This window comes from Dryobates pubescens, chromosome 1 (genome assembly GCF_014839835.1).
Source record: "Dryobates pubescens isolate bDryPub1 chromosome 1, bDryPub1.pri, whole genome shotgun sequence".
Taxonomy (NCBI): Eukaryota; Metazoa; Chordata; class Aves; order Piciformes; family Picidae; genus Dryobates; species Dryobates pubescens.
The window spans coordinates 28,752,721-28,778,786 of NC_071612.1; the positions used below are offsets into that span (position 1 = coordinate 28,752,721).

Here is a 26,066-nt window from a genome sequence, read left to right on the forward strand (position 1 = left end):
ACCCAAACAATGAAATCAAACCCAAAGCAAACAGAAATAATCAAATGCACAAAAAGCAACCCAAGTAAACAGCAGAACAACTCCTCAGCCCATATGGCTGTGTTATCTGTTAAATAAAGTGCTTTAAAAGGCCTGTTGCAAGTGGGGATGCTTTGGGAAAATAGTTGTAAACACCCTCATCAGGAAGAATCATTCAGCTGACAGTAATTCACAAGAAATGAGTTTTATTTCTTTAAAAACCTCTCTCTGAGGCTGAGCATCAGAATTTTGTGAGCTGCTCAGGGGGAAAGAGGGTTGAGAACAGTATTTTTCAGTAATAGGTAAGATGATCACCAAAATATGTTTGGGGTTTTTTCTTTGAGGGATGAACACCATGTAGTCTTTGAACTCCAGGAAAGTCCATCAACCAGATATATGAAGTCAATATGATACAGTCCCTTTACAATGAAGAGAGACATATTGGTCCAGAAGCTCTGTCGCTAAAAGATATGAAAAAGCTATTTCTAAAAGAAATCTCAGAAAGCAAGGATAGGCTATGATCACTTAGTTCTGCCATAACTAAACCATTACCCTAATAAGTGAAAAATAAATCTTATGAATAAATCTGATTAATAATGACTGAAGTAGCTGGGGATGGTTATTGTGTAAAAGAGGAGCCTGAGGGAAGACTTCATTGCTCTCCACAGCTACCTGAAAGGACCTTGTGGAGAGGCTGCTGCTGGTCTCTTCTCACAGGTAATTAGTGATAGGACAAGAGGGAATGGCCTCAAGCTGCAGCAGGGCAGGGTTAGACTGGACATTAGGAAGAATTTTTTCCCAGCCAGAGTGGTCAGGGATTGGAATGTGCTCCCCAGGGAGGTGGTGGGGGCCCCAAGCCTGGATGTGTTTCAAGATGGTTTGGATGTGGTGCTTGGGGCTATGTTTTAGGGGTGACCCTTGTAGAGTAGGAGTCTTGGTTATATTTGGTGATCCTGAAGGTCTGTTCCAACATGTGTGTTTCTGGGATTCTGTGACCAATTTAAATCTGCATTTTGGGTTTGTTTTGTTTTTAATGGGATAGAATGAAGGAGAAGTCTCTAAATCATTGTATTGTTTATATGACTAAATTATGGAAATATAGTTACAAAACCTGGAAGGCAAATGAAGGCTGCAAAATAAAACCACTCTTGTGGGCAGTACCATAGTGAAAACTGCCTGCATTTCTGGTTGTGGTCAAGCTGGCAATGATAAAATTCCCAGTTATGTGAACCACTTTCCTGTCTCACTCCTCCCACACCCCAGCCCCCAGAAGTGGCCTTGTAATATAATTATTGTTGGTTTGTGGTTCAGATTTTGTTTCCTCTTTTCAGTGAAACAACAAATTTTATTTCCTTCTGAGTGAAATCCTTGGGATAGCATGTCTAAGCCTTGGTGGTTTCCACCTTCCTGGCAGAAGTTGCTATTGAAGTACAGAGACATAGAAGTCAATCATAAAATTGTATTTTACATGAATTGTTTTTTTGAAAACACTTTAAACACTTCTTTTAAAAGTGCTAAAACAAAATACCTGGTAAGAACCTGCAGGACAAAGTTGAACAGCAGAGAAGCTATTGTGAGGGAAAGCGATCCCTTTTAAGAAACAAAAAGGCTGCATAGCATTTTGTGAGGTTGTTACTGTTAAAGGGTGGAACTCTGTTTATGTGGTGGTGTTCAGTTAAAAAACCCAAACCAAGCCTGGCTTTAGAAAGCAGTTGTCTGTATAGAACTAACAATTCTGTCTGTCACATAGAAAACAAAGCTCCTGACTGTGTGCTGCAATATATAGACAGGCTGAGAGAGTTGGGATGTTCAGTACAGAGATGAGAAGGCTCCGGGGAGACCTTAGAGCAGCTTTCCAGTATCTGAAGCGGGTCTGCAGGAGAGCTGGGGAAGGACTTTTTGCAAAGGCACGTAGTGACTGGACAATTGCTAATGGCTCCAGACTGGAAAGATAAATTTCTGCTAGACCTTAGGAGGAAATTCTTCACCATTAGAGTGGTGAGGAACTGAAATGGGTTGCCAAGAGAAGTTGCGGAGACACCAACCCTGGAAATGTTCAAAGTCACGTTGCATGGGGCCTTGAGCAACCTGTTCTAGTAGAAAGTGTCCCTGGCTGGGGGGTTGGAACTAGATGATCTTTAAGGTCCCTTCCAACCTACACCATTTTATGATTCTAAAAATGAAGTATTTTTTTGTTTGTTTGTGGTTTGATGTTTGGGGGGGGGGGGGTGGGGAAGGTTGGTGGGTTGGTTTGTTTACTTTTACTGCATGTCATCTTTGGAACATAATTTGCCAGGATAGTTTGTGTGAGCTAATGTCTGCCTGTACTTGATTTCCAACAGGTGCCAAAGCATGTTAAAGAAACATGTTTGTGCTACAACATTGGTATGAAAGAGTTTGCCAGCAGATTTGTCACAGTTCATCCTCAACTACATAAATAATATTTGTTCAAGCATGCAAGAAGTTGTTAAGGCTTTTTTCCAGATTTGCCACCTTTTTTTTCTTTTTGTTTTAAACTGAGATACTGCAGTTAAATATTTTGTTGTATGAGGGTCATGAAAATGACCAGGGGGTTGGAACACCTCTGCCAGAAGGACAGGCTGAGGAAGTTGGGGATGTTCAGCCTGGAGAAGAGAAGGCTCCAGGGAGAAGGCTGCCGAGAGACTGCAAAGGCCTGCAGGGACAGGACAAGGGGCAATGGCTTCAAACTAGAGCAGAGCAGATTGAGATTGGATTGTTAGGAATACGTTCTGCAGTATGAGGGTGGTGGAACAGGTTGCCAGGGAGGTGGTTGAGGATTTCAAGGTAAGGCTGGACAGGGCCTTGGGCAACCTGATCTAGTTGGGGATGACCCTGCTGACTGCAGAGGGGGTTGGACTGGATGAGCTTTGGAGGTCCTTCCAAGCCAGACCATTCTGTAATTCTGTGTTTGTGCTTGTGAGCAAAGCATAATCTTATGCCAATGGTTCATGTTTGCATAAGAAGCATAAAGAGTATATGTGATTTTGAAGCTTCCTTTTTGGACAGGAGATGAAGTGATTAGCTGGATATGCTAACCTGGCAGATTGCAAGGTCATGGCACACTTGAGGAAATCAGAATTACTGTTCTTTTCAGAGCAGAATCCTGATACTACTGCTCAGTAACATAATCATGGATGGATAAAGAAACCATCTGTGTAAAGCACTCAGTCAAAACACAAGAGCAAATATAACAGAGTATATGAACTGTGCAACCTGTACTGCAGGGCAGTGTGGTAAGAATTTTGGTATAGAACACTGAATTTCTGGTGATTTCCCTTTTGAACTGCAAAATCAATGAAAATGTAAGAGCAAAGTGTGGTGAGAGGAGAACAGTACAGCACAACTCTGTCTCTGCCTTTTGACCTTGAAAGCAGGGTTACGACTGGTGCCATGTGGTTTAGTGAGGGCTGTACTGCTCTGCTGCTAGTGTGACTGGGAAGTCTTAGATTAGTTTAGATGGAATCATAGAATCACAGAATGGTCTGGGCCAGAAGGGATTTCCGGAGGTTATCCAGTCTGACCTCCCTGCAGTCAGCAGGGACATCCCCAACTGGATCAGGTTGCCCAGGCCCTTGTCAAGCCTCACTTTGAATATCTCCAGGGAAGGAGCCTCAACCACCTCCCTGGGCAAATCCCTGCCTTTTATTAGTAGAGGTAACCATACACCTTGAATATTTCCAGGAATGAGACCATAACTGCCTCACTGGGCAACCTGTTCCAGTGTTCCACCACCCCCATAGTAAAGAACTTGTTGCTAACATCCAATCTCAATCTGTTCGTCTCTACTTTGAAGCCATTGTCCTTCGTCCTGTCCCTGCAGGCCTTTGCAAACAGTCTTTCTGCAGCCTTCTTCTAGTCCCCTGCAGGTACTGGCCAGCTGCTATTAGGTCTCCCCAGAGCCTTCTTTTCTCCAGGCTGAACAACCCCAGATAATTTTGTGGAGTCCCAGCTACAGAAACAGACCTGGCTGTAGCTTCAGTGTTGGTGGCAGTGGGACTGCCTGGGGTCAGACAGACAGAGAAACAGAACTGTCCTGTGTGAGGCAGTAGTTGGAAGATCAAGCAGAAAATGAGTGGCATCACCTTCTCTGTGGAGGACTGCTGACCTTAACTTAAAACCCAGGATGTACATTTAGGGTATAATATAAAGCAAATGTATGCAGTTTGTCAGTTATTCTGTGATGGAGAAAACAGGTGCTCCCCTTGTTGTGGGCAGAAAAACAAACAAGTGAAGAGGATAGCAGAAGAATAACAGAGGTGTTGTGTAGTTGTGTTTTCATGTGTAATGATGTTCCCAATCCTTTAAAGTACCAGTTAAAAGATAACTTCTGCAGTGAATTGAGTTCCATTTTTGTCTTCCTCTTGACTCCTTCAATAAGAACTCAGAAAAGAGGCACTTCAGCAGACAATTGTTGTGCCTGCCCCTGAAACTGAAGTTGTTGTAATGAGGGGAGACCTTTGATGTTAAGGGTCACATGTATCAGAAACTGAAGTCTAAAGGGAAGAGCAAAATCTCTCAGTGGCAGAGAAAGAACAAAGGTTATTAGTCATTCTGTAGCAGGGAAAGGATGGACCAGGAAAAAAAGGTACTAGTAAGGAATAGGTCTGCTACAAGAAATCAGGAGGTGGTCATCTCAAATCTAATGTGTATGAAAAGAGGCATGAAGAGACGAGGAGGTGAATTCACCTGAATAGAGAATTTCTGTCAGAATGTGGCAGTTTTAGGCTGATGCCTAGGAAATTTTCCACAGATTGAGTAGAAAGTGGTGGAATATAAATAAATTACCTTTGGATGTAAAAGAAAAATAACCAGGTCTAAATAATCCCACCGATCTGATAACTGACATAAAGTTAGTTATGTAAACTAACTTTCTGTCTCAACTCTTCCCTCTAGCTGATACCAGCTGGTGGCTTTTGCTTGGCTGTTGCTGACCTTGGCTGTGTTCTTGTTGTGGCTAAGTACCAACAGCTACTCTCTGCTCTTCTCTTTTCTCTTTTCCCTTGTACAGAGGGGAAGGGAGCAGAGATGGGGAAGCTATTGGTAACCCCCTGGTTTTGTCCAGGGGAGTTGTTGTATTGTTCATAAATTGTTCATATATGTAAATATTGTATATTTTGTACATATTCTCTAGATTGTAGCTTTGCTTGTAAATGCAGCTTCATTTGCTTCCATCCCACTGAGCTAGTCAGGCAATTTTATTTTGGGGAGTAATTCTCTCAAATTAGTTGGGGGGTAATTTCAACCCACCACACAGAAGTTTTGCTTTGTAGCATTTGCATCCTGTTCCTAACTGGCCTCATCATAAAGAAGCTGCGTGGACAATTTTGTCTGTGTTGATTTTTCTTTTGGCTGCAAAAGTTCCTGGTTGGTAGCAGGCTGCACTGTTGGGTCATTATCTTTCACCAAGCAAAGATTACACATACTATGCCATCCTAAGCATGCAAAGCTTTAATGGGACCACCTGAGCCTCTGGCAGACCAGCTGTTGCCCTGAAGGTGGTCTTCTGGATGTAGTCTTCTTAAAACTCCAGTTTTGATATCCACTAACAACTAATGGTTGTTACATGCTGACATGCTGCTTCTTTCCTTTGCTCTCTGTGTTGTGTGCAAGCGTTGTGATAGGATGTCGGCATGGTGTAATTTCCTTCTAGTTAATAGTCTATGTAGTGACCACCAGTAGGGCTGGTAAACAGAGTGAACAACTTATGGAACATTGTAGTCTGAGCAGCAGGTACAGCTTTGTAGATGAGTTGAACTGGGATGAATGTATAGGATTAGATGCTACAGAAGATCTCTGTAGTGCCCCAAGAAAACCAGCTGAGGCCATGATGGAAATTAACTGCCCTCACAAGAACACAAATGAGGGAAATTCGCATTTGCCATGTGTGCCGTAGTCCCTGTGGGGGAATTGGAGACGTAGTCTGTCAAAACCATTTACGTTTTTCACAGGCTGGGTGCAGTTTTGGCACTTCAAAACATAGTTCCTGTCTGTCTTCACTTTCATTTGTGTGCAAATTCTGATAGGAAAGCAAATGTCTCTGCAAGTGATCCTTAGAAAACTTGATGTGTACAAAACAGAGTATCTCTTCCTAAAAATGTGGGACACAGCATCAGTTTATGAGGAATCTGCCACTCTTTTGACAGTGAGTAATGCTTGTGAACAACACAGAATCACAGAAAACATCTGGTTGGAAGAAACCTCCATCCAGGACTCATCCAGTCCAACCCTCAACCCAGCACTGCAGGGTCAACACTAAACCATGTCCCTAAGCACCAGCTCCACACACTGCTTGAACACCTCCAGGGATGGTGACTCCAGCACTGCCCTGGGCAGAAAATTCCAATGTTTGAGATCCCTCTCTGGGAAGAAATATTTCTTAGCATCCAGCCTGAACCTCCCCTCATGCAGCCTGAAATAGCTTACTCTGGTCCTGTCCCTTGCCACCAAGGAGGAGAGGCTGCCCCCTCCTCACTCCAACCTCCCTTCAGGGAGCTGTGGAGAGCAATGAGGTCTCCCCTCAGCATCTTCTTCTCCAGTCTGAACAACCCCAGCTCCCTCAGCCCCTCCTCGTAGCCCAGGTGCTCCAGACCCTTCTCCAGCCTCATTGCCTTTCTCTGGATATGCTCCAGAACCTCAATGTCCTGTCTGGGGTGAGGGGCCCAGAACTGAACACAGCACTCGAGGTGTGGCCTCAGCAGTGTGACTGCCCTCTAGCAGATGCACACAGCCACCCAGCTTGGTGTCATCTGCAAATTTCCTGAGGGTGCCTCAATGCCCGCATCGAGGTCATTGATAAAGATATTGAAGAGGACAGGTCCAGTGCTGAATGCTGAGGGCAACACTGCTGACTGGGCATGAGCCAGTCTTAGCTCGATTCCCCACCACTCTTTGTCAGCATTATTTCTTGAACATATATCTAGGGTTAGCTGCAAGTTGTAAGATGATCTACTTGAGAAATTCTGTGGAACTCATTGAACCCTCCCAATTTTTCCATGAAAGAGAAGATCCGTGTACCATTTCTGCTAACTTTGAAATTACATTTGCTCACAAAGTAATTCTGTTTTCTGCTTTTGTATTTAATATTTGGAAATACAGGTGGGATGGCCTGTTGGAAATGTCTCGTTGAGTTCAGAGGAATGAGGCTTTTTTGTTGCTGTGAAGGGAATAGTACGCCATGAATGCTCAGAGCATGAAAACTAGCAAACCCTCTGTGATTATCAAATATGCAACAGTCTAAAACAGTTTGTCCATATACATTTGACTTTAAGAGCTCATTGATGTCCCAAGTTGTTGGTCTGTTGAGTCAGTTCATGTTTCAAGAAAACAGGAACAAAATTGAGAAATAAATGCCCTGACGTCCTTACCAGGAAAACCCCCAAACAACACAGCTTTAGATTTAAGTTCCCAAAGGATCTCTGCTGCTCACTTGTCCAATCCAGTTTTACAATTTGTAGTTTTATAGCCACATCTTCTACTTTAGCCATTCATTACAACTTACAACAAGCCTGCTTCTAAAGTGCTTTTGTTTCAAAGTTGTCTTTACTGCTTTACACATACAGATCAGAGGGAGTCCCCGGTCTTCAACCAGCACACGGGATTCAGCTCTCTTCTTCTGCATCTATACAAGATACTATAGCATGTGGCATGGATGAGAACTGAACCATCTTTCTAGGCAGTGCTGCCTTATCTAAAAGTAGCATTTACAATCAAATTCTATTTTGGTAGCAGGAACACATTATGAGCTGAAACAGCACTGGGCAGCATCAAAGAACACTTGTAAAAATTTTAACACAACAGTTTTATCAGCAATAGCATAGCAACCAGCTGATTATGAGCCCATAAGGAGGGGATTTTGGTAGATTGAATTTATGTTATGGTATAAACTGACTGTTAATGCATCTTAAATGCCATATGTTCACCTTCATCTCTTTTTCACTTGCTTTCTGAGGGAAAATGAGAATTTATTCCTCTTTTGTCTGAAAAACTCTCCAAGATAGTATCAGGGTGTCTCTTTAGAGTTGTGTAATGCAATTTTTATGCTTTCATGAATACACCATCATTTGAGTTGCTATTTCCCCCTCTTCAAATAGTTTGTGTGGCAGATGCTTATGGTCATGCTTCTGAGTAATTGCTTTGCTTTCAGTATGGCAGTCATCAGGGGACCACAAACAACGTGTTTTGCTTATGAGGTGGTATGTCAATGGTAAACAGAGTTATAGTCACCATTTCCTTAACTGGTCAGAAACTGTATTTTTTTAAAGGGAGAAGAAAGGGGAAACCTTTTTTTGATACTCTTTCCTGACAATCCTGTAAAAACTTCTAGGACTAGTAAGAAAAAACTTAGTTTGCATTCTTCGTGAAGTAGCTTCTTTGTGTGTGTGTGCCTCGTATCAACAACTAGAACATAAAGACTATGTTCCTTGTACAGTATGATGGCTGTCAGTATCTCTTGCAGCTTCTTGGAAAATGATGACTTTTTATACAGTGATGAAAAAAATTGCAATTTATTTCATTACTTTCATCAACTGAAATAAAAACATCAGTGCTATAAACATGTAACTAAGTTCCAGGATCCCAGTGATTTTGTTTTATGAAATCAAACTCCTATCACTGGGGAAGTTTCTGGATTAAGGAGATGCTTGAAAGAAGAGGAGATACTTGTCTCTGTTTTAGTTTAGAACGAGAGAGATGCTCTTCCAAAAAGGAGCAAAAGAAAATCTCTCACACAAAGGATTGGATAGGATTGAAAGTTTAAATGGAAAGGCTACTCACAGCTACACAAACCAGTACAAAGCACATAAAATACACAGAATCCATAGCCTGGCCTTAACACAGGAGCTCATTAAGCTAAAGCTCCACACAAACCTCCCTCTAAACCAGGCCAACAAACCCAAGCCTTCATGCCCCCCAACCCAACCATGCCTCTCTATCTCACCATACCAAACCAATGTGACACAGCAAAAAATTCAGCTTGGCAGCTCCAGACCCCAATGAGGCTGCTCCAGGCCTCTGCCATAAGAGATAAGAGCCCGGGTGTCTTTTCTGGGAGGAGAGAGGGAGGGAAAAGGGAAGAAAAGTGAAACTGCAGCCAGTTTTGTAGGGATGCAGGACTCATGGAAATGAGATACACTTTCAGTTCAGCTCCTGGACATTCTGGACCTCCTGGAGGTCTGTAACTTTGTAATTCCTAAAGGCACTTAGCCTCAAAACCATCACAGTCTCCCATCTTGTGCTGGAATGATCCTGTGTTACAATCTGTGAAGTAGTGTGAAAAATACAAGGGTTGTTATGGATTGCTTTGGTATTGTGAACGTGAAAGCAAATTTAGTTGTCTGGTCAGAGCTATTCTGCTGTGACAGAGCAGTACAAAGCAGAACATTACCCATGAGCCTTGGTTAGATATGTACAAATATTTGGAATATCGTGGTAATGCATATTAATTTGTTTTGCCTTTGCCCTACTGAATTATATGTGATGTGCTTCGTGTTTAATTTTTAGTGTCTCCATTGAGGTGAGTGGGTAGAGGGAGTGGGTAAGAGTGAGGAACCTAAATTCATGGTGAAAGGTATCTGCTTTAGTAACTTTTACATTTTCATTACTGGCAAAGCCCATACTGTGGCTTCCTCTGAGAGCAGGTTCACAAACAATTGAAATGCCTTTTGGTCCTTTCTTAAGCAAATGACTGCATGGGGGGAAAAAGGTCTTTATAGTGTATGAGAGCCTGGTGCAATGACTGAAGCTTTTTCCTGAGTGACACCACTAGGACTGTGTATGTCTCCTCAGGCATTTATGGAAGTTCCCTGTTCCCTTGCAATTCCCCCTGCCCCACTTTCTCATACAGTCCCTAAACATCCTCCTGGGCTCCTGAGTATTTCCAGGGCTGAAGATGCTGTGCGGTGTGGCTGGGCTGGACTGAAAGCACTGTGCAGCTCTCCACCAGCTGCCCATCTGGCTGACTTTGAGCTTTAAGCGGGTGCTGAAGTCCCTTGCCAGCTTAAGCTCTTAGTGTCTGTCCAGACAGTGTTTTTCCATGACACTTATATAAACTTTACTTTTCTAACTCTGTTGCTTTGACTACTTAGTATTGACCACTGCAATGAAAAATGGTTCCTGAGGACAGGCACTGTGATCACTTGCAATGTGTGCATATGAATATGCACACTTAATGGCCTGCATATGAGTTCAGGACAGTCATAGTTGCCCTTTTCTGGGAGTGCTAATCCCAAACTATGGGTTCTATCCAAAAGACTTGCCAAAATGTACAAGCAATTTATTGAGTAGTTGGAATCGTGTCATGACAGGGGGACAACTCAAGGGCAGCTGGGGGTTGTTTTCAGTATTGCTAGGTGTATTTACAGTGACACAAGGATCATATATATAGTTGTTATCAGTGAATAAAACTGCAGCCTTATTTATCACAAATGGATGTATTTTGATCATTCCCATAATGACAGCAATTATTTCAGTGATATGATTTGTAAGATGTATTCGTCCAACAAAAGATCAAATTCTGCCCTAGACAGATGTTGCTGGGACAACTTGAAAATGATCCTCTCCTTGCTTTTATTCTCTGTGCTGCTAATGCCACAGTCATGGATCTCATTCCTCAGGACAGTGATCTGTGAAATTATTGTAAATACTTAGCTGTGTGAGGTTTAATTAATGCTAGAAGCCTTCAATAAACATCAGTTGCAATTTGGGCTATGCTGAGTTAATGATTCCTGCACTCTGCCTAATGCATGTGCTGTTAAATCTGTGTGCCAAGTGGGTGGCACTGACATTCATCACACCTTACCAATGGCCCTGCCTACAGGGGGAAAGGAAACTACAAACCACAGGAGCATTTGACAGGCAATGCACTTAAACATCTCCACTTAGAGACCTAAGGGGCAAAGTGCCTAACACTGGGTACTGCTACAGGATTTTCACAGTGCTGGATGGTTGTGTTTCAGTTGGGTTTTTTGTTTGTTTGTTTATTCAGAGAGTTTTTCCCTTTAATGCATACTGATAATCACACACACACACAAAAAAAGTTATGCAGGGGATGCTGGGGGGGGATACGCTGGACACGAGCAGGCAGTGTGAGCTTGCAGCACAGAAGGCCAATGGCAGCCTGGGCTGCATCTAAAGCAGCATTGCCAGCAGAGCCAGAGAGGTGATTCTGCCACTTTGCTCTGCTCTGCTGAGACCTCACCTGGAGTACTGCATCCAGCACTGGTGCCCTCCCACAGGAAGGACATGGACCTGATGGAGAGGGTCCACAGGAAGGCCACAAAAATGATCAGGGTGTTGGAGCAGCTCCGCTACAAGGATAGGCTGAGGGAGCTGGGGGTGTTCAGCCTGGAGAAGAGAAGGCTCCGGGGAGACCTAATAGCAACCTGCCACTACCTGAGGGAGCTACAAGAAGGCTGGAGAGAGACTGCAGAGGCCTGTAGGGACAGGACCAGGGACAATGGCTTCAAACTAGAGCAGAGCAGATTGATATTGAATGTGAGGAACAAGTTCTACACCATGAGGGTGGTGGAACACTGGAACAGGTTGCCCAGGGAGGTGGTTGAGGCCCCATCCCTAGAGTATTCAAGGTGAGGCTGGACAGGGCTCTGGGCAACCTGATCTAGTTGGGGATGTCCCTGCTGACTGCAGAGGAGGCTGGACTGGATGAGCTTTGGAGGTCCTTTCCAGTCCAGACCATTCTATGATTCTATGAAAAAAACAACCTTCCAAACCGGATGTTTTGGAACAGACTGTGAGATTCCCTTTGTGTAGGCATGCAGAGCCTAGCAGCATTTAAAATCGTGTACACTATGAAATTGATAAATGTAGTTGCTTTTAAAAAGGATAAAGGAAGGAAACATCCAAGGTTCTAAAGGATGAGCTTGCTTTGTTTACCAAACCTAATAGATTTGTGTGTGTCCATTCTCGTGTTAGCTTTGGTTTTCTCAGTGGAAATCTACCAGCTGAATTATGAACACACCACTGACAGGCAATGTTATGGCAGTATGTGATAAGGAAAATAGAAGAGCAGGAATACTCTATCTGATCCATTTTCCCCTAATCTGGGTTCTTGGGAGAGTTAGTCCTTGCTACACTATGAGAAAGGTAGTGTGCTTCTTCCACAAGGCAAATACTTGAATTAAATATGTTTATATCCCTGTTTACGGTGTAGGACAGCAACTTTATAAAGACTTGTTTCTCAAAAGCCCAAACACTGTTTTGCTTGGCTTATCAATGGTTTACTTAGAGACCACAAAGGTTGGATTTTTTTCTTTTAAAGTATTTAGTCCTTACAGTAACTAATTATTAAAGTATTGTAACCTTCTTGGAGACAGGCTTGGTTCACTCCTGCATGCTGTGTTCTGATTGAATCAAAGCAGAAAAGACATCAGCTTTCATTCCAGACATCATACTTGTTACATGAATAGGACTTTGCCTTTGTGTTTCACAAAGCAAAATGATTTGTCCTGTAGTAACTGAAAAGCAGTTTTGGTTTGCATAAGAGCCCTGTTCACTGAAATTTGACATTGCTCTTGGTCTTTCTCACGGGTAGTGATCTGACAGAACTCTGACCCTCAGTGAAACCTCTCTCTCTGCATACTCGAGTACATTCCCACTAAGTTCTTCCTATTTTTTTTTTCTGAGCTATGAGCAAGTCCCTGTGGGGATGATTGCACACATTGGCCACCATGGCTCCAGAGCAAAGCCTCTGTATTTGTTGTGGCCTCTTAACACCTTGGTTCTTAGTTCTCAGTGCTCTCTGTTGAGTGCTGTGCTGTGGCTGCTTTCTTATCCTGTGCCCCAAGGACAGCTGTGCTTTTTGCTGGGCTTCACAAAGCTGTTGCAAGTGTTGTGGGCTTCAGCTGTACCACAGCTGATCACTAGAGCTATGTTATGTCATGTTTTCTTCCCAGATTGAGACTCAGACCAACAGGGACTCTATTTATATGGAAATCACTGTGATACAGTCAATCCTGGAGCTTGTGGTAGTCTGTAAATTAGCTGGAATAGATGCTGGAGAGCAATTTCTTTGTGTTACTTGTTATCCCCTTGCTCTCACTTCCTAACTGCTGCTGTTGATTTAGTTTAATCCCAAAGCACATCAGAATTAAAAGACTTTGCATTTTCATAAGTCTTATGAATAAAAGCTTTTCTCCCTCAGTTCTGTGGCCAAGACAAGTTTTTACTGGCAGTGGAGTAAATGCCTGCAGCAAGGGAAGGCATTGCCTGTGAGCTGTAAATCTGACTGCAGTGCTGATGCTGACAACTGTAGGCTCTTTGGAATGTGTGCTGAGGGAAACCCCAAAGAAAACGATTCCACTTCTTAAAGTTGTACAGTAATCTGTACAGACAAGAGAGAGGTTGAGTCTTTAGAGTATGAAGACATTTGAAGGCAAAAAATCAGAATTAGTGTGTTTCAGTCTGAGTAAGAATCACGCTCAGACAGCTGTCAGGGAAAAAAAACCTCTTCAGTATGTTGTCAGCTAGACAAAATAGATTTCTTAGTGGTGAAAGCCACAGACTTCTGATTCTTCCAAGCCCCCTGGCATGGTAAGCCTTGCTGCTTGATTTAGTGTAACCAAGGTAATTTTCAAGCACTGTGTTTTGGAATTTGCAGTTGAACAAAGCACCACAAGTGGTCACCGTGCTGTCACAGAAAGGGAACTGGGTAAGAGAATGGGTACAGAAAAATAACCTCAGCTTGTTCACAGTCAAAACTGTGAGAATAGGATAGGATAGGATAGGATAGGATAGGATAGGATAGGATAGGATAGGATAGGATAGGATAGGATAGACCAGGTTGGAAAAGACCTTCAAGATCATCGCATCCAACCTATCATCCAACACCACCTAATCAACTAAACCACGGCACCAAGCACCCCATCAAGTCTCCTCCTGGACACATCCAGTGATGGTGACTCCACCACCTCCCCAGGAAGCCCATTCCAAGGGGCAATCACTCTCTCTGTATAGAACTTCTTCCTAACCTCCATCCTAAACCTCCCCTGGTGCAGCTTGAGACTGTATCCTCTTGTTCTGGTGCTGGCTGCCTGGGAGAAGAGACCAACCTCTGCCTGTCTACAACCTCCCTTCAGGTAGTTGTAGAGAGCAAGAAGGTCTCCCCTGAGCCTCCTCTTCTCCAGGCTAAGCAACCCCAGCTCCCTCAGTCTCTCCTCATAGGGCTTGTGTTCCAAACCCCTCACCAACTTTGTTGCCCTTCTCTGGACACCTTTCAGCAAGTCAACATCCTTCCTAAACTGAGGGGCCCAGAACTGGACACAGGACTCAAGGTGTGGCCTAACCAGTGCTGAGTCCAGGGCACAATGAATTCCCTGCTCCTGCTGGCCACACTGTTCCTGATGCAGGCCAGGATGCCATTGGCCCTCTTGGCTGCCTGGCCACACTGCAGGCTCATGTTCAACCTACCATCAACCAGTACCCCCAGGTACCTCTCCACCTGGCTGCTCTCCAGCCACTCTGACCCCAATGTTTGTGCTCGTCTCTTCAGAGAAGGAACATTGAGAACAGCCAGTTGTATGTTTCAAGATACTGATTCCCCCAAATAGCAGTAGGCTGGTAGGAAGTGACCACACCTTTTTTCTGGTAGCCATTTTTCACCAGCGAAGACTTAAGACCATTTGCACTTACTGTTTTATCCTACATTGATCTGTTTGGTCTGTAATGTTTTTTAAAAAACATGTGATCAGCTTGGTTTCTGACTTTAGCACTTCTGAGTGACTCACTACTAATGTAATGAAATGAATACATGAACTATGACATTCTGGTACTTGAGGTTGTTTGAGATATAAACTGCATGTGAAGTTATTCTCATGTGAGTGGAGAGGTTTGCTGATTGTGGTCTGATGCTTTTCACTAAGGCTGTTGAACCTTCAGTTAAGAAACTCAGTAATTTAAACAACTGCAAATGATGGAGAAAATGTACTTCCACAGTCCCCAGATTTTTTCTCTCCCCCCAGCACACGCGATCTTGCACACACAACCTTGCACACACAACTGCATATGTGAGAGGGAGAAGTTGCCATGAATGTTGCTGGCAGCACTGCTGTGAGTTCTCTGACTTGCAAGTCACCAACAGCTCTTGTCTTTCTGCTAATTAGAATGAACCCAGGGACTGAGAATTTTTCATGCTCTACCCTGCCACCTTTCTGGGTGCACTCCTAAGCTTTTTATTTTAATGAGAGAGAACAACACATTTATGCTCTGTCTTAAAAAGACATCTAGATGTACTTTCTGTCATCCTAGAAATCTAAGTATATTTTAAAAATCACAGACTTACAGAATGTTAGGGGCTGGAAGGGACCTCAAAAGCTCATCCAGTCCAACCCTTCTGCCAGAGCAGGAGCACCTAGAGAAGGTCACACAGGAACACATCCACCACAGGGGCAGAGACACCTGTTCTATTTAACCTTAAAAGAAGTCATATAAGGAAGTATCTCTTTGCAGTATTTATACCACCTAATGTCTTATAGAGGAGATACCTGCAGGGGAAGAACAGAAAGCAGGAGGATGGGACAACTTAATCTTCTGTGATCCTGTGAAATCTATGAAAAGAAAAAGGGGAGCATTAAGGAAGGATCTCAGACTGTGTCCTGACTTTCTCAAAATCCTTACTTTTCTACACAGACTTATGAAAAAGATTTTTGAAGCTTTCTTAGTAGTCGAGGAAAAGTTGATAGGGTGCAGCGTATGCCTTTAGTGGCATGAAGACTGAGCCACAGATGGGAAGAGTCACTAATCAGTGTCTTTGGAAACCCTCTGAAAGAAGGTAACTTTGGTGTTTCAGCAGGAAGGTCTTAAGGAGGTTTCAATACTTGGAAAAATGATTTAAAATGTTAGTTTATCATAGTAAAGGTCTCCAAGAGTGATGACAGCTGAAGGCTGCCGTGGGACTGTATGTCCAGGTAACATTTCTTTGTTATGAACTGATGTTAGAGTGCTACTTGGCTTGCAGAGATCTTTTATTTGATTGATTTCCTATCATAGAGAAAAAGGGGACAGGTGTTTAGTTCCAAAAGTCTTTTCCCAGTATCGGGACACTGGAAGCTTGTCAGTCTTTCCCATTTGTATTATGTAGCTTAATAAAAAGTAAATAAAAAAGATTGACTTCTTTTTCAGACTGCCTCTTACTTAGTACCATAAGTTGTGTCATTCTCCTTCAGAAACTCCTGGCACAGGGCTTGGCTCAGTGCCCTCTGCACTGGATAAAAAACTGGCTGATGGCCAGGCCCAAAGAGTGGTAGGGAATGGAGTTATGTCTGCCTGCTGCCCAGTCACCAGTGGTGTCCCCCAGAGTTCAGTGCTGGGGCCTGTACTCTTCAATATCTTTATCAATGATCTGGATGAGGGTATTGAGGCACCCCCAGTAAGTTTGCAGATGATGCAAAGCTGGGTGGCTGTGTCCATTTGCTAGAGGTAGGGAAGCTTTACAATGGGATCTGGACAGATGAGACCCATGGGCCAAGGTTAATTGTAAGAAGTTTAACAAGGCCAAGTATGGGATGCCACAGCCAAGTGCCAGCTCTTGCACCTGGGTCACAACAACCCCATGGTGAGCTACAGACTTGGGGATGTGTGGTTGGAAAGCTATGACTCGGAGAGAGACCTGGGGGTGTTGGTTGGCAGTTGACTGAACATGAGCCAGTAGTGCCCAGGTAGCCAAGAAAGCCAAAGGCATCCTGGCTTGGATCAGAAATAGGGTGGGCAGCAGGGACGGGAGGTGACCATCCCCCTGTGCTCAGCACTGGGGAGGCCACACCTCAAGTGTTCAGTTCTGTGCCACTCACTCCAGAAAGGTCATTGAGGGGCTGGAGCCTGTCCAGAGAAGGGCATTGAGGCTGGAGAAGGGCCTGGAGCACATGGGCTAGAGGAGGGGCTGAGGGAGCTGGGGGTGTTCAGGCTGGAGAAGAAGAGGCTGAGGGAGACCTCATTGCTCTCTAAAGCTGACTGAAGGGAGGTTGGAGTGAGGAAGGGGCAGCCTCTGCTCCTTGGTGGCAGGGGACAGGAGCAGAGGAAATGGTTCCAAGTTGCACCAGGAGAGGTGTGCTTGGATGCTGGGAATAGGTTGCTGGATGCTAGGAAATATTTCTTCCCAGAGAGGGTTCTCAGCTATTGGAATGTTCTGCCCAGGACAGTGCTGGAGTCACCATCCTGGAGGTATTTAAGCAGCCTGTGGGCCTGGCACTTAGGTTGACCCTTCAGTGCTGGGTTAAAGGTTGGGCTGGATGATCTTTGGGGTCTCTTCCAACCAGCTGTTTTCTGTGATTCTGTTTACTGTGTTTCTTAACAAAGCTGCTGGGTTAATGTCTATTCCAATGGCAGAAATCAAAGGAGCTGTGTGGACTCAGACATGTCAAACAGCAGCAGAAATCAGTGCCATGCTGAAGAAGTGTTTAGGTTTTGTGTTTGCATCAGGCAAGGGGCAAGTGGTCTCAGCGTTGTGGTCTCTGTTGGGTTTGTGTGTTCCTCAATTTCTCTTCTAAAGTGATGGTTTCTGTGAGGTTGGAAGGGTGCTGGTGTTTGCAATGGCCACTGCTGCTTCTCAGTGCTTTCTACCTCTGCCTGCCCTGGAAGATTGCTTTTGCATAGTATTGCCACACAGACTTTCCAAGTCCACTGTTGAAAGAGAAAAATAAATTGATAAAAGCAAATAATAGTAAGGAGAATGAACCTCCCAGAGAGCATCTCTCCATGCATAAGCTTTGAGCTAATCTGGGTATTCATCACTGCAAAGCCCAGTGAGAAGAGATACGACTCACCTGTGATGTCTTCTTGTGTTTTACAGGAAAAGGCTCAGTGCTTTCAGAAGGCTCTGTCTTCCCAAGCAGATAAATCCACGCAGACAGAGCTGGTGGGCCATGATGTAAGTAGCTGTATTGAGCAGTGGTTCTTATTGTCTGCGTGGGTGTTCAGGCTGCCTTCAGCCCGTCTGCCTCTGCTGCTGTTGTGTTCATGCATTGATCTATTGGGAGTTACTGCAACATCATTCATCCTTTGCACTTAAATAGTTCTAAGATACCTTCTGAGGCATGAGAAGATAATTACAGCTACCTGCCAGCATACCAGTTCCCTACTAATTTTGTGCTCTTACCAAGAGCTGAGATTTCGCATAAGTGGCTGTGGGGAGTATGCATGAGTGGATTGTAATTTGGGGGGTTTGGTTTTGTTTTTCAGTATTCATTTGCACCCTTACTGGCAGTTTAATGAGATTAGTATGTTTCTGATCCCCATATGCTGTCCAACCCAAATTTGAATTTTGTAAGGCACAGTTTTGCCAAGTGATGTTAAAATTCTGCTTCCTGAAGAACATCTGTCAGACTGTCTGCTAGAAAGTGAATTAATAGTTTGTACCCTCATGCAAGAACACAGTCAAAAAAGATTCCTTTATTATTCTTTCTTACCCCCCCCCCCCCCCTTTTTTTTTCTGTGGAAGTATTGTCTGTGAGACAGTGGCTGAATGTGTGCAAGAGATTCACTTGTTTAGATGAACCTTCCTAAGTAATCTTTGATTCTTGAATGCCACAATGTAGCACAGTTCTGTTTTGTGAATTGAGCAAAATCTACAAATGCTTCTTGGCAAAGGCTGTTGTGCAGCACAGGACGGTGCTTCTTGCATTGCTCTCTGGCAACGTGCTGCTTCTCATTGATGAAAGAAATCCTGGGCTTAGGGCAGCTTCTCAAACCTGCCTTTCGGTGTGGTTGGTTTCAGAGGAGCAGGAAAGTTTGTCTTCTGAAGATAGAACAATTGCATGTTTTAATCTACAAAGTTCATGAAGCAAACACCACCTTGGTGGTTTTCCCACACTTTTAAACTGATGCAAGCCAGGAGTACAACTTTTGCAAAAAAATAAAGCACTTGTTATAATTACAACTAATTATAATTAGGACTTTTTTATAGACTAATCAGAACTTGTGGATTGTCTGGGTTGTTGTAGGGGTTTGGTGGGGTTTATGGGGAGAGTTTTGTGGGGGCTTTTTGTTTGTTATGTTTTTGTTTGTTTGTTTCATTTGGTTTCTGTTTTCCTTGGTTTGGTTTTGGTTTTATTTTTTGTTTTCAGTTTTGTTTTGTTTGTTGTTGGTTTGGGTTTGTTTTTTGTTTTGTTTTTGTTTTTGTTTTTGTTTTTTTTATTTAGGGCAACTAAGTGAATACTTAGTGCACTAATTTCCTGTTTGGGGGTGGCCAATTATAAACCTGTATTTCCCACTGTGCCTAAGAATTGTTGTCTGTTAGAATTTACTGAAACGCTGAGGTTTATATATTCATGGTGAAAATCCCATCATACTCTTACAGCAGATACAATATTTCTGTAAGTTGTGGTGCTACACCCCTTGCATCTCAGCCTAATTATCAACTACTTTGCTACACATCCAGTGTTAAATAGAGGTCAAGAATAAGCAATTTGTAGGTTTGGTTTGGGGTTTGCTGGTTTTGTCTTTGATTTGGTCTTGGTGATGTTGCAGGGGTTTGGGTTGTTGGTGACTGGGGTTTTTTGTCTTTGGGGTTTGTTGTTGTTTATGTTTGGTTTGAGTTGGTTTGGTGTTTTTATGGTTTTTTTTGCTGTTGTTTTGTCGTTGTTGTTTTTTCATTAGATGTGATCTATGTACTTGGCAGTTGCCTCCCAAGTGGAATATATGGTATATCATGCTGCAGAGATCCATGCTGTCAATGCAGTTATTTTTCTATCCCAGTCTGTGTTCCCATGAAGTTTGGGGAGAGGAGGAGGTTTTCTGTCAGTAAAACTGATGGCTGCTGATTCTGCAATAAAATTAGAACCCCTCCTTCCCCCCAACAGAGTGTTCTGGCTGAGATCTGAGTATTAAAAATAGTAACAGCAGTTTAAAAAAATCTTTTCTTTAGCAATATTTTTGCAACATTAGTGGACACATTTTTCAGCTTTCCCTGGCAAAATGCTTCTACCATGTCACAGATGCACTCATGTCTTGTCTTGTATAGGGTGATGCAATTCAAGAGCAGCACATCCACCTGTGTTTGTCTTGTGCAGCTTTATTGTGCAAATGCAAGGAACTGACTTCAGAGGAAGCTGAACTAATCTACAGGAATGAGGCATGCTTACTGTGATCATCACAAAGGGAGCTGCAAATAAATAGTTAACACTTCTTATAATGTTGGTAGAAAAATCTGGTTATTTATTAGATTGTTTGGTTATTTATTAGCTTTTCTTCCAAGGATAGCTATTACAGATAATGAGAGGTTCCACTGCATTCCTATTGAAACCAAGTGGAAATTACCTTTGTATTATGTGCTTTTATATGAGATTTTAAAGAGCAAGTTGTAACCCTGTCAAGTAGCATCTGCACATCCTTTTATTGAGGAGGTGCACAAGTGTGTGTAACTACAAGAATGTTCTGCTGATGTGAAATTGGATTAAATAGAAAAATACAAAACAGATCAGGCAATGACAGACAGCATTTTAACCCCATTAGTCATGCATTCTGAGAATAGCATTCATTCAGTGCTTCAGATACCTAGTTTAACAGGGCAGCAGAAAAAAAAAAGTTAATTCTATTGTCACTACAGATTTGCTGCTGTAATTCCAAACACACACACACACACAAAAGGCAGTTTATCCCCCATAAGAAAGAGAGATTATTTTTTGTTTCACTTCTGGACAATGTCTCCAGTGGCCGAGAGGCTGTTCTTTAGCCTTGGAGTTCATTTATTTCTCTTTAAAAGTAAGTCAAAGTCCTGACTTTTGTGAGGAGTGATTGCTTTTGTCTAGAGGGTGTGTAGTAATGAAAAAAGGCTGTAGAGGCAGGTCTATATTTAGGAAGGAATGGGTGAAGAAGGTAGAGGTGCAATGTCTCAAAGTGAAGACATGTTCTTGTCTTTGTGCAGCTGCTCTGAAAATGTTCAAACAGCGCTGAGTGACAGTGGTGAGAGTTACTTCAGAGGTTACAGAAATAAATACAGTATATTTTGTGTTAGCAGATATGACCTAATGACAGTCTATCAAAATGATCAGCAAAGCTTGGAAAATGAGGTATCCTGCAATACCAGTAAATTGTTGCCTAATTCTTGTGATAAATTTCTCTGTTTTCTCCAATCCTGTTCACTGTGGTTTGTCAACTGCTGTTGCTTTAGATACTGTATTAGCAAAGAAGTGGAAGCTAATGTCTGTGAAGTAAAGATGAGTTTCTCATACTGAGCCATTTGAACTGGAAAGCACACTGCTTAATCTCTCTTCCATATTAAGACAACCTAATACAAAACTTGATTATGGAATTAAAACATCAAGTTTGAAATAGGTTTTGGTAGAGGAAGAAGGTCTTCCACAATGAGAAATGCAACAGTTTCCTGAGGTGATTAACATGACCACTTTGGGACTTGACTAAACTGAAAGTAAAATACCAAGCCAGCTGACTTGTCTCTTGGAGGAAAGACATTAGAAAGTATCCAGCTTTCCTACAAAGTATCCTGCGTCCAACTACAGGATGTTGAGATCTCCATGCTATGACAGTCCAAGATCTATATTCTGTTTTCCAGTCTATGTACTGAGAATCATGTGAAGTATATTGGGAGTCTTGCAGAAAGAGCTGTATGCACAACAGATTGATGTGGGACACTGCTAAATAATAAATGATTGAAGTGCCTTAACTCATGCCAATTTAACCTCCTTCACCTTCCCTGGTTTGCAAAGCTTGATTTTATTGAGAGATTAAGGAATAACTACTTCTATTTTGATCAAGTTACTAAAATGTAGTAGAAAACAAATAAATAGAGTCAATGACTTTTGGGCCTGATTCAACAAGATCATGTTGAGCAATGCAAATCTCATAGTGGCTGCTAGCTAACCAAATAGTCCAATGCATCAAGCAGGCATTGCACATGCTGTGCTGCATATGCCATTGTTAATGAGTTTTCATTAAGGAGTGTCTCAAAAGCAGGATTAAAGCATCACAGGGCAGTTCTATATTGCTGTCACCAGAAGTTGAACTTGGAGTTGCTTCATCAGTGTTCAGTCTTCTGGATGAAAACAATTTGTTCTTAATTTTATTCTACATAGAATAGGAATTCCTAAGAGTTCCCATGATTCCTACAATGTATTGTCTGAGCTTGCCTTATGCTGACACTGTAGGTTTCACTTCGAAACTGCTATTCAGTTTGCTTTTTGCCATTCCTATTGAGAGTAAAGGTGATGGAACTAGGTTTTGGACTGGTCCTTCCCTCATTCTCCATTTCATGGAACCTTTTCCAGTTTAGTGGTTGTTACATTTTGTATTAAGCTTGTAGAGTTTCAGACAACAAACTTGTGTGGCATTGCTTCCCAAGCTGCTTGCTATTTGATTTGCAAAGTGATGTACAAGATTCCCCTTTGCTTGGTGGTCACCAGCGTTGCATTCACAGCAGCACTCAGCGATACCCCAGCGGGCACTGACTCTGAGCACCTGTACTAAGCTGCAAGATTACAATTAAAAGGTATCCCTCCTAATACATTTTTCAGGGTATTTGTTTTGTAACTTGCTTGTACAGTTGCCTTGTACAGTTTGCTTCTGCTTCCCTTTCAAAGCCTAGGCACTGTTTTCTGCAGGGCCCCTGGGTTTCGCTGGAAGGGAATGGAAAATCTGAGTTGGATGCTCAAACTGTTCCCCTTCACCTTCCTCCTTTGCTCCTTGTACTCACTGACAGCTGGCCAGCATGCTTAATGAATGCTCTGAGGGACTGTGTTGCACCGTGTCCTCTACTTTAGGAAGGCAGGAGAACAAAATACTAAAGTACTTAAATTTCTTGAACTTCGCGGGTTAATCTGAATATATTCCTGGCCACAGTGTTGCACAGTTCATTACGGTGTAAAATTAGTTAACCTCCTGCTTCTGCCTTCTCACTCGCCATCACAGAATCACCCCACATGTGGAGATGGATGTCCACTTGCTGTTGTATGTTACTACTAGATTAATTTCTCCCCTGATTTCTTAATTTCTTTCTGAACTCTTTTTCTAACATACACAGGGAAACAATGCAAATTCATGTATAATATGCCTTATAAAAACATAAAGTACCTTTATAAATCAAAGCAGTAACTGTTTCAGGCTTTCCTTTCCTTATACTTCTGAGCACCCAGTCATATCTGGATATCCAACTTGGTTTTAATTTTGGAACACCATTTCAAACTTTATGTGTCCTTGTGCAAATTCTGTTCAATTTTCATTGATTAATAGTGAAATAATGTGCTGAAACTTTCTGGGCTTTAATGATGGCCTCCTACAAACCCTTACCACACATGATGCCTCTTCTCAAACCATCGGACTGCCTGTTTGAACTCTGTTTTGTCAGGAAGTCAGGACCAGGAATTGTTACAGCTAGTACAGCTTTCTGCTGTTCAAGCTATCAGTGCTGAACTTGCCAGAGGGTGTGGTGCTGAGGGTGTGGTGCTGAGGGCGTGGTGCTATACAAAACCCCAATCATTTCTTCACATAAATGAATTTGAAAATTAACTGCATTCCAGAACAGAAATTGAGAGTTGCCATGTGGAGCAGACAGACTTCATTAATCACTAATTCTGTGGATGATCATCAATAGGTGTTATCCATTAATGGTGCCCTCTCTAGAAACAAAGAACAGTAACATTTCCAGCCTGTCGTGGTGCTCAGTTAGCATGGATGATCTTCAGTTTAGGTTTGGCATCCAACTGCTGGTATTAAAAAACCAGAGCTTAATGGAACACTGGAGTCTCTGTATCTTTCAAAGTGTTGTTTTGCTGTATTCTGCTTTACGAGACGTGTGTGTCAAAAGGAATATCCTAGTTCCTTTATTTATAATCAATATGGCAATATCAATCAAGATATTAGTCACCTTTATTAATATGAAAATTGCCAAACATATCCAAAGTTTGGATGTACAGTTAGAATATATTTACCATGGGAATGTGCAGGATTTGGGCAACTATAACAATTTAACCATTTTATGCAAACCAGGAGGAATATAACAGAGATCACCCTGGGAGCGAAATGGCTCAGCCACAGTGGGGGGAGACTCGACAAGAGCCATTAAGCCAAAGAGGCAATGAATTAATTACTCACAGCTGGTTGTACCCAAGTGGGGAGTGCTGCTGCTGTGTACTAGAGGCTTTGGGGCGCTCCCATGTGCCAGGCACAGCAGGTTGCAGGCAGGAAGGCCATGCGGTCTCGGGGCTGGTCTGGCTCCAGTGGATGGCAGGCTGCTAACGATGCTGTTGAAACAGGTGCTTGCTTTGTCCTGGGTGAATTGAGGCACGGCTAAATCCTGGTCACAAGGGGAAGCAGGCTTGGCTCTGGCTCCTAACCTGGTGGCTTCTCTTGTAGGTTGTGGTGTGTGTGCTCATGGCTTTATCCCCGGCTCTGGACCGGGCAACTCGAGGCTATGCAACTCGAGGCAACTTCAAGCCAGACAAGGTCCAAGCAGGTTCAAGCACGCAAGGCTTCAGCAAGGCTGAGCAAGGGTCAGCAAGGCTTGAGCAAGGCAAGAGCAAGGCAAAACCAACTAGAAATCAGCCTGTATATAAATCTTGCCCAAGATCGATTGGGCCAATAGGGCATGAAACCAGCACATAGTCACCCAATGGGAAGAGGTTCTGCCAGGCTGTGGCCATAGAAGGCAGACACATAGGCCTGATCAGGCAGGAGCAGTGGGCAGTACATGTGCTCTTACCCCAGAGGCAGGGCTGTTTACCAGACACCCATGGCCCTGTCCCCTTTGTTCCTTTTCTCATGTTACCCTGACATTCTGCAGGAAGGAGGGGGGAGCAGTGGACCATGTTTAGACACCTTACTCTCTCTCTGGGTTTGTGCTGGGGCTGTTTGGCCCTACCATGACAGTGTGATATTTGTCTTGCCTGTGAAGTTTTTCATCTTTCTGCTTATTCTATATTTCCCTGTCATAAGGTTCTTCTGTCTTTGTATCTGCAGTTGTGCTGTTTCCATCTTGCTTGTAAAGTGCAGTAAAATATGAGGTACTTAGAAACACTGACCAGACTTGCAAACTGCTGCTTAGATGTCTTGGGATGGGGGAAAGAAGAAGGGAAGGAGGTAAAGAAGAGTGTTTATTATTACTACTTACACAACCTACAAGTTCCTTTTTTGAAGATAGAGCTTTTCCCACTTTTTGTGCCTTGCCTTCTCCTTGGAGATCTCCACAATTCCACTTTTTCACTTAAGCATATCCATCTAGACATTTTTTAATCTCTGTGGTGTACTTATGAGTATGACTTAACAAAGTGTTATTGCAATAGTATATTTTCAGCATGTTATAATTACATTGCTTCTACTGTAAAGACGCTACCAGGCAGTTCATGACATCACTAAGTATTCATTAATGAGCAGTTATCTCTAGAACTAATAACATGTTTTTGCTGCATGCACACTGACCTATTGCACTTAGAATAGAAAAAAGTAGGACACTGACAAACAAGATCTTTCAATAGTTTTCATTTGATTTACATTAAAAAGCCATCTTTGTCCCACTAGGTTATACCTTGCTGACTCTTGGTGCATTACGCTGAAAACTAGCACTGTCCTCATAGTGAGGCTAGAGAATGATTTGGGCATCAGCAGTGTAATCCTTCAAAGTTTGTACAAAGAATGAACTGAGAATTTAGATAGAAACTTGGACAAAAGATCAATGAACAAAACTCAGAACTGAGGACCGGACCAGCAATGTATTATAAAGCAATGTGTATGGCTTTGACCTATTAGTATGTTTAGTATGAGTGCTGTTCAATGGAGAATGATTTACTTGCACAGCTTTGTTATAATGTGGATGTGCTTTCACGTTGTGTGCATGCTGCATGTGGGCTCCCTGTATCAGCTCGCTCAGGTGCCCTTTTCCTGTGCAAACATGGCTGTTACTATTGCACACAGCTGTTTGATAACTAGAGCTCTATCATGCAGAAGCTGACAAGTCCTGTTTCTGGGTTTGTGTGCATAGTTACCTAATTCCTTGTTATGCTGACCATTAGTGTGAATGGAGCTTTATGATCATGTGCTGCCTGAATGCCTGCATGCACCAGAAATGATCATTT

General features: G+C 42.9%; 1 protein-coding gene across 1 annotated transcript in view; it reads left to right on the forward strand.

Annotated features, from left to right (window-relative positions):
• CCSER1 (coiled-coil serine rich protein 1) overlaps nt 1–26,066 on the forward strand; it is a 903,890-nt gene that overhangs the window by 498,808 nt on the left and 379,016 nt on the right. Inside the window, exon 10 of the mRNA XM_054163290.1 lies at nt 17,837–17,914. Within this exon, the coding sequence (XP_054019265.1) occupies nt 17,837–17,914 (78 nt within the window). The remainder of the gene's footprint in view (nt 1–17,836; nt 17,915–26,066) is intronic.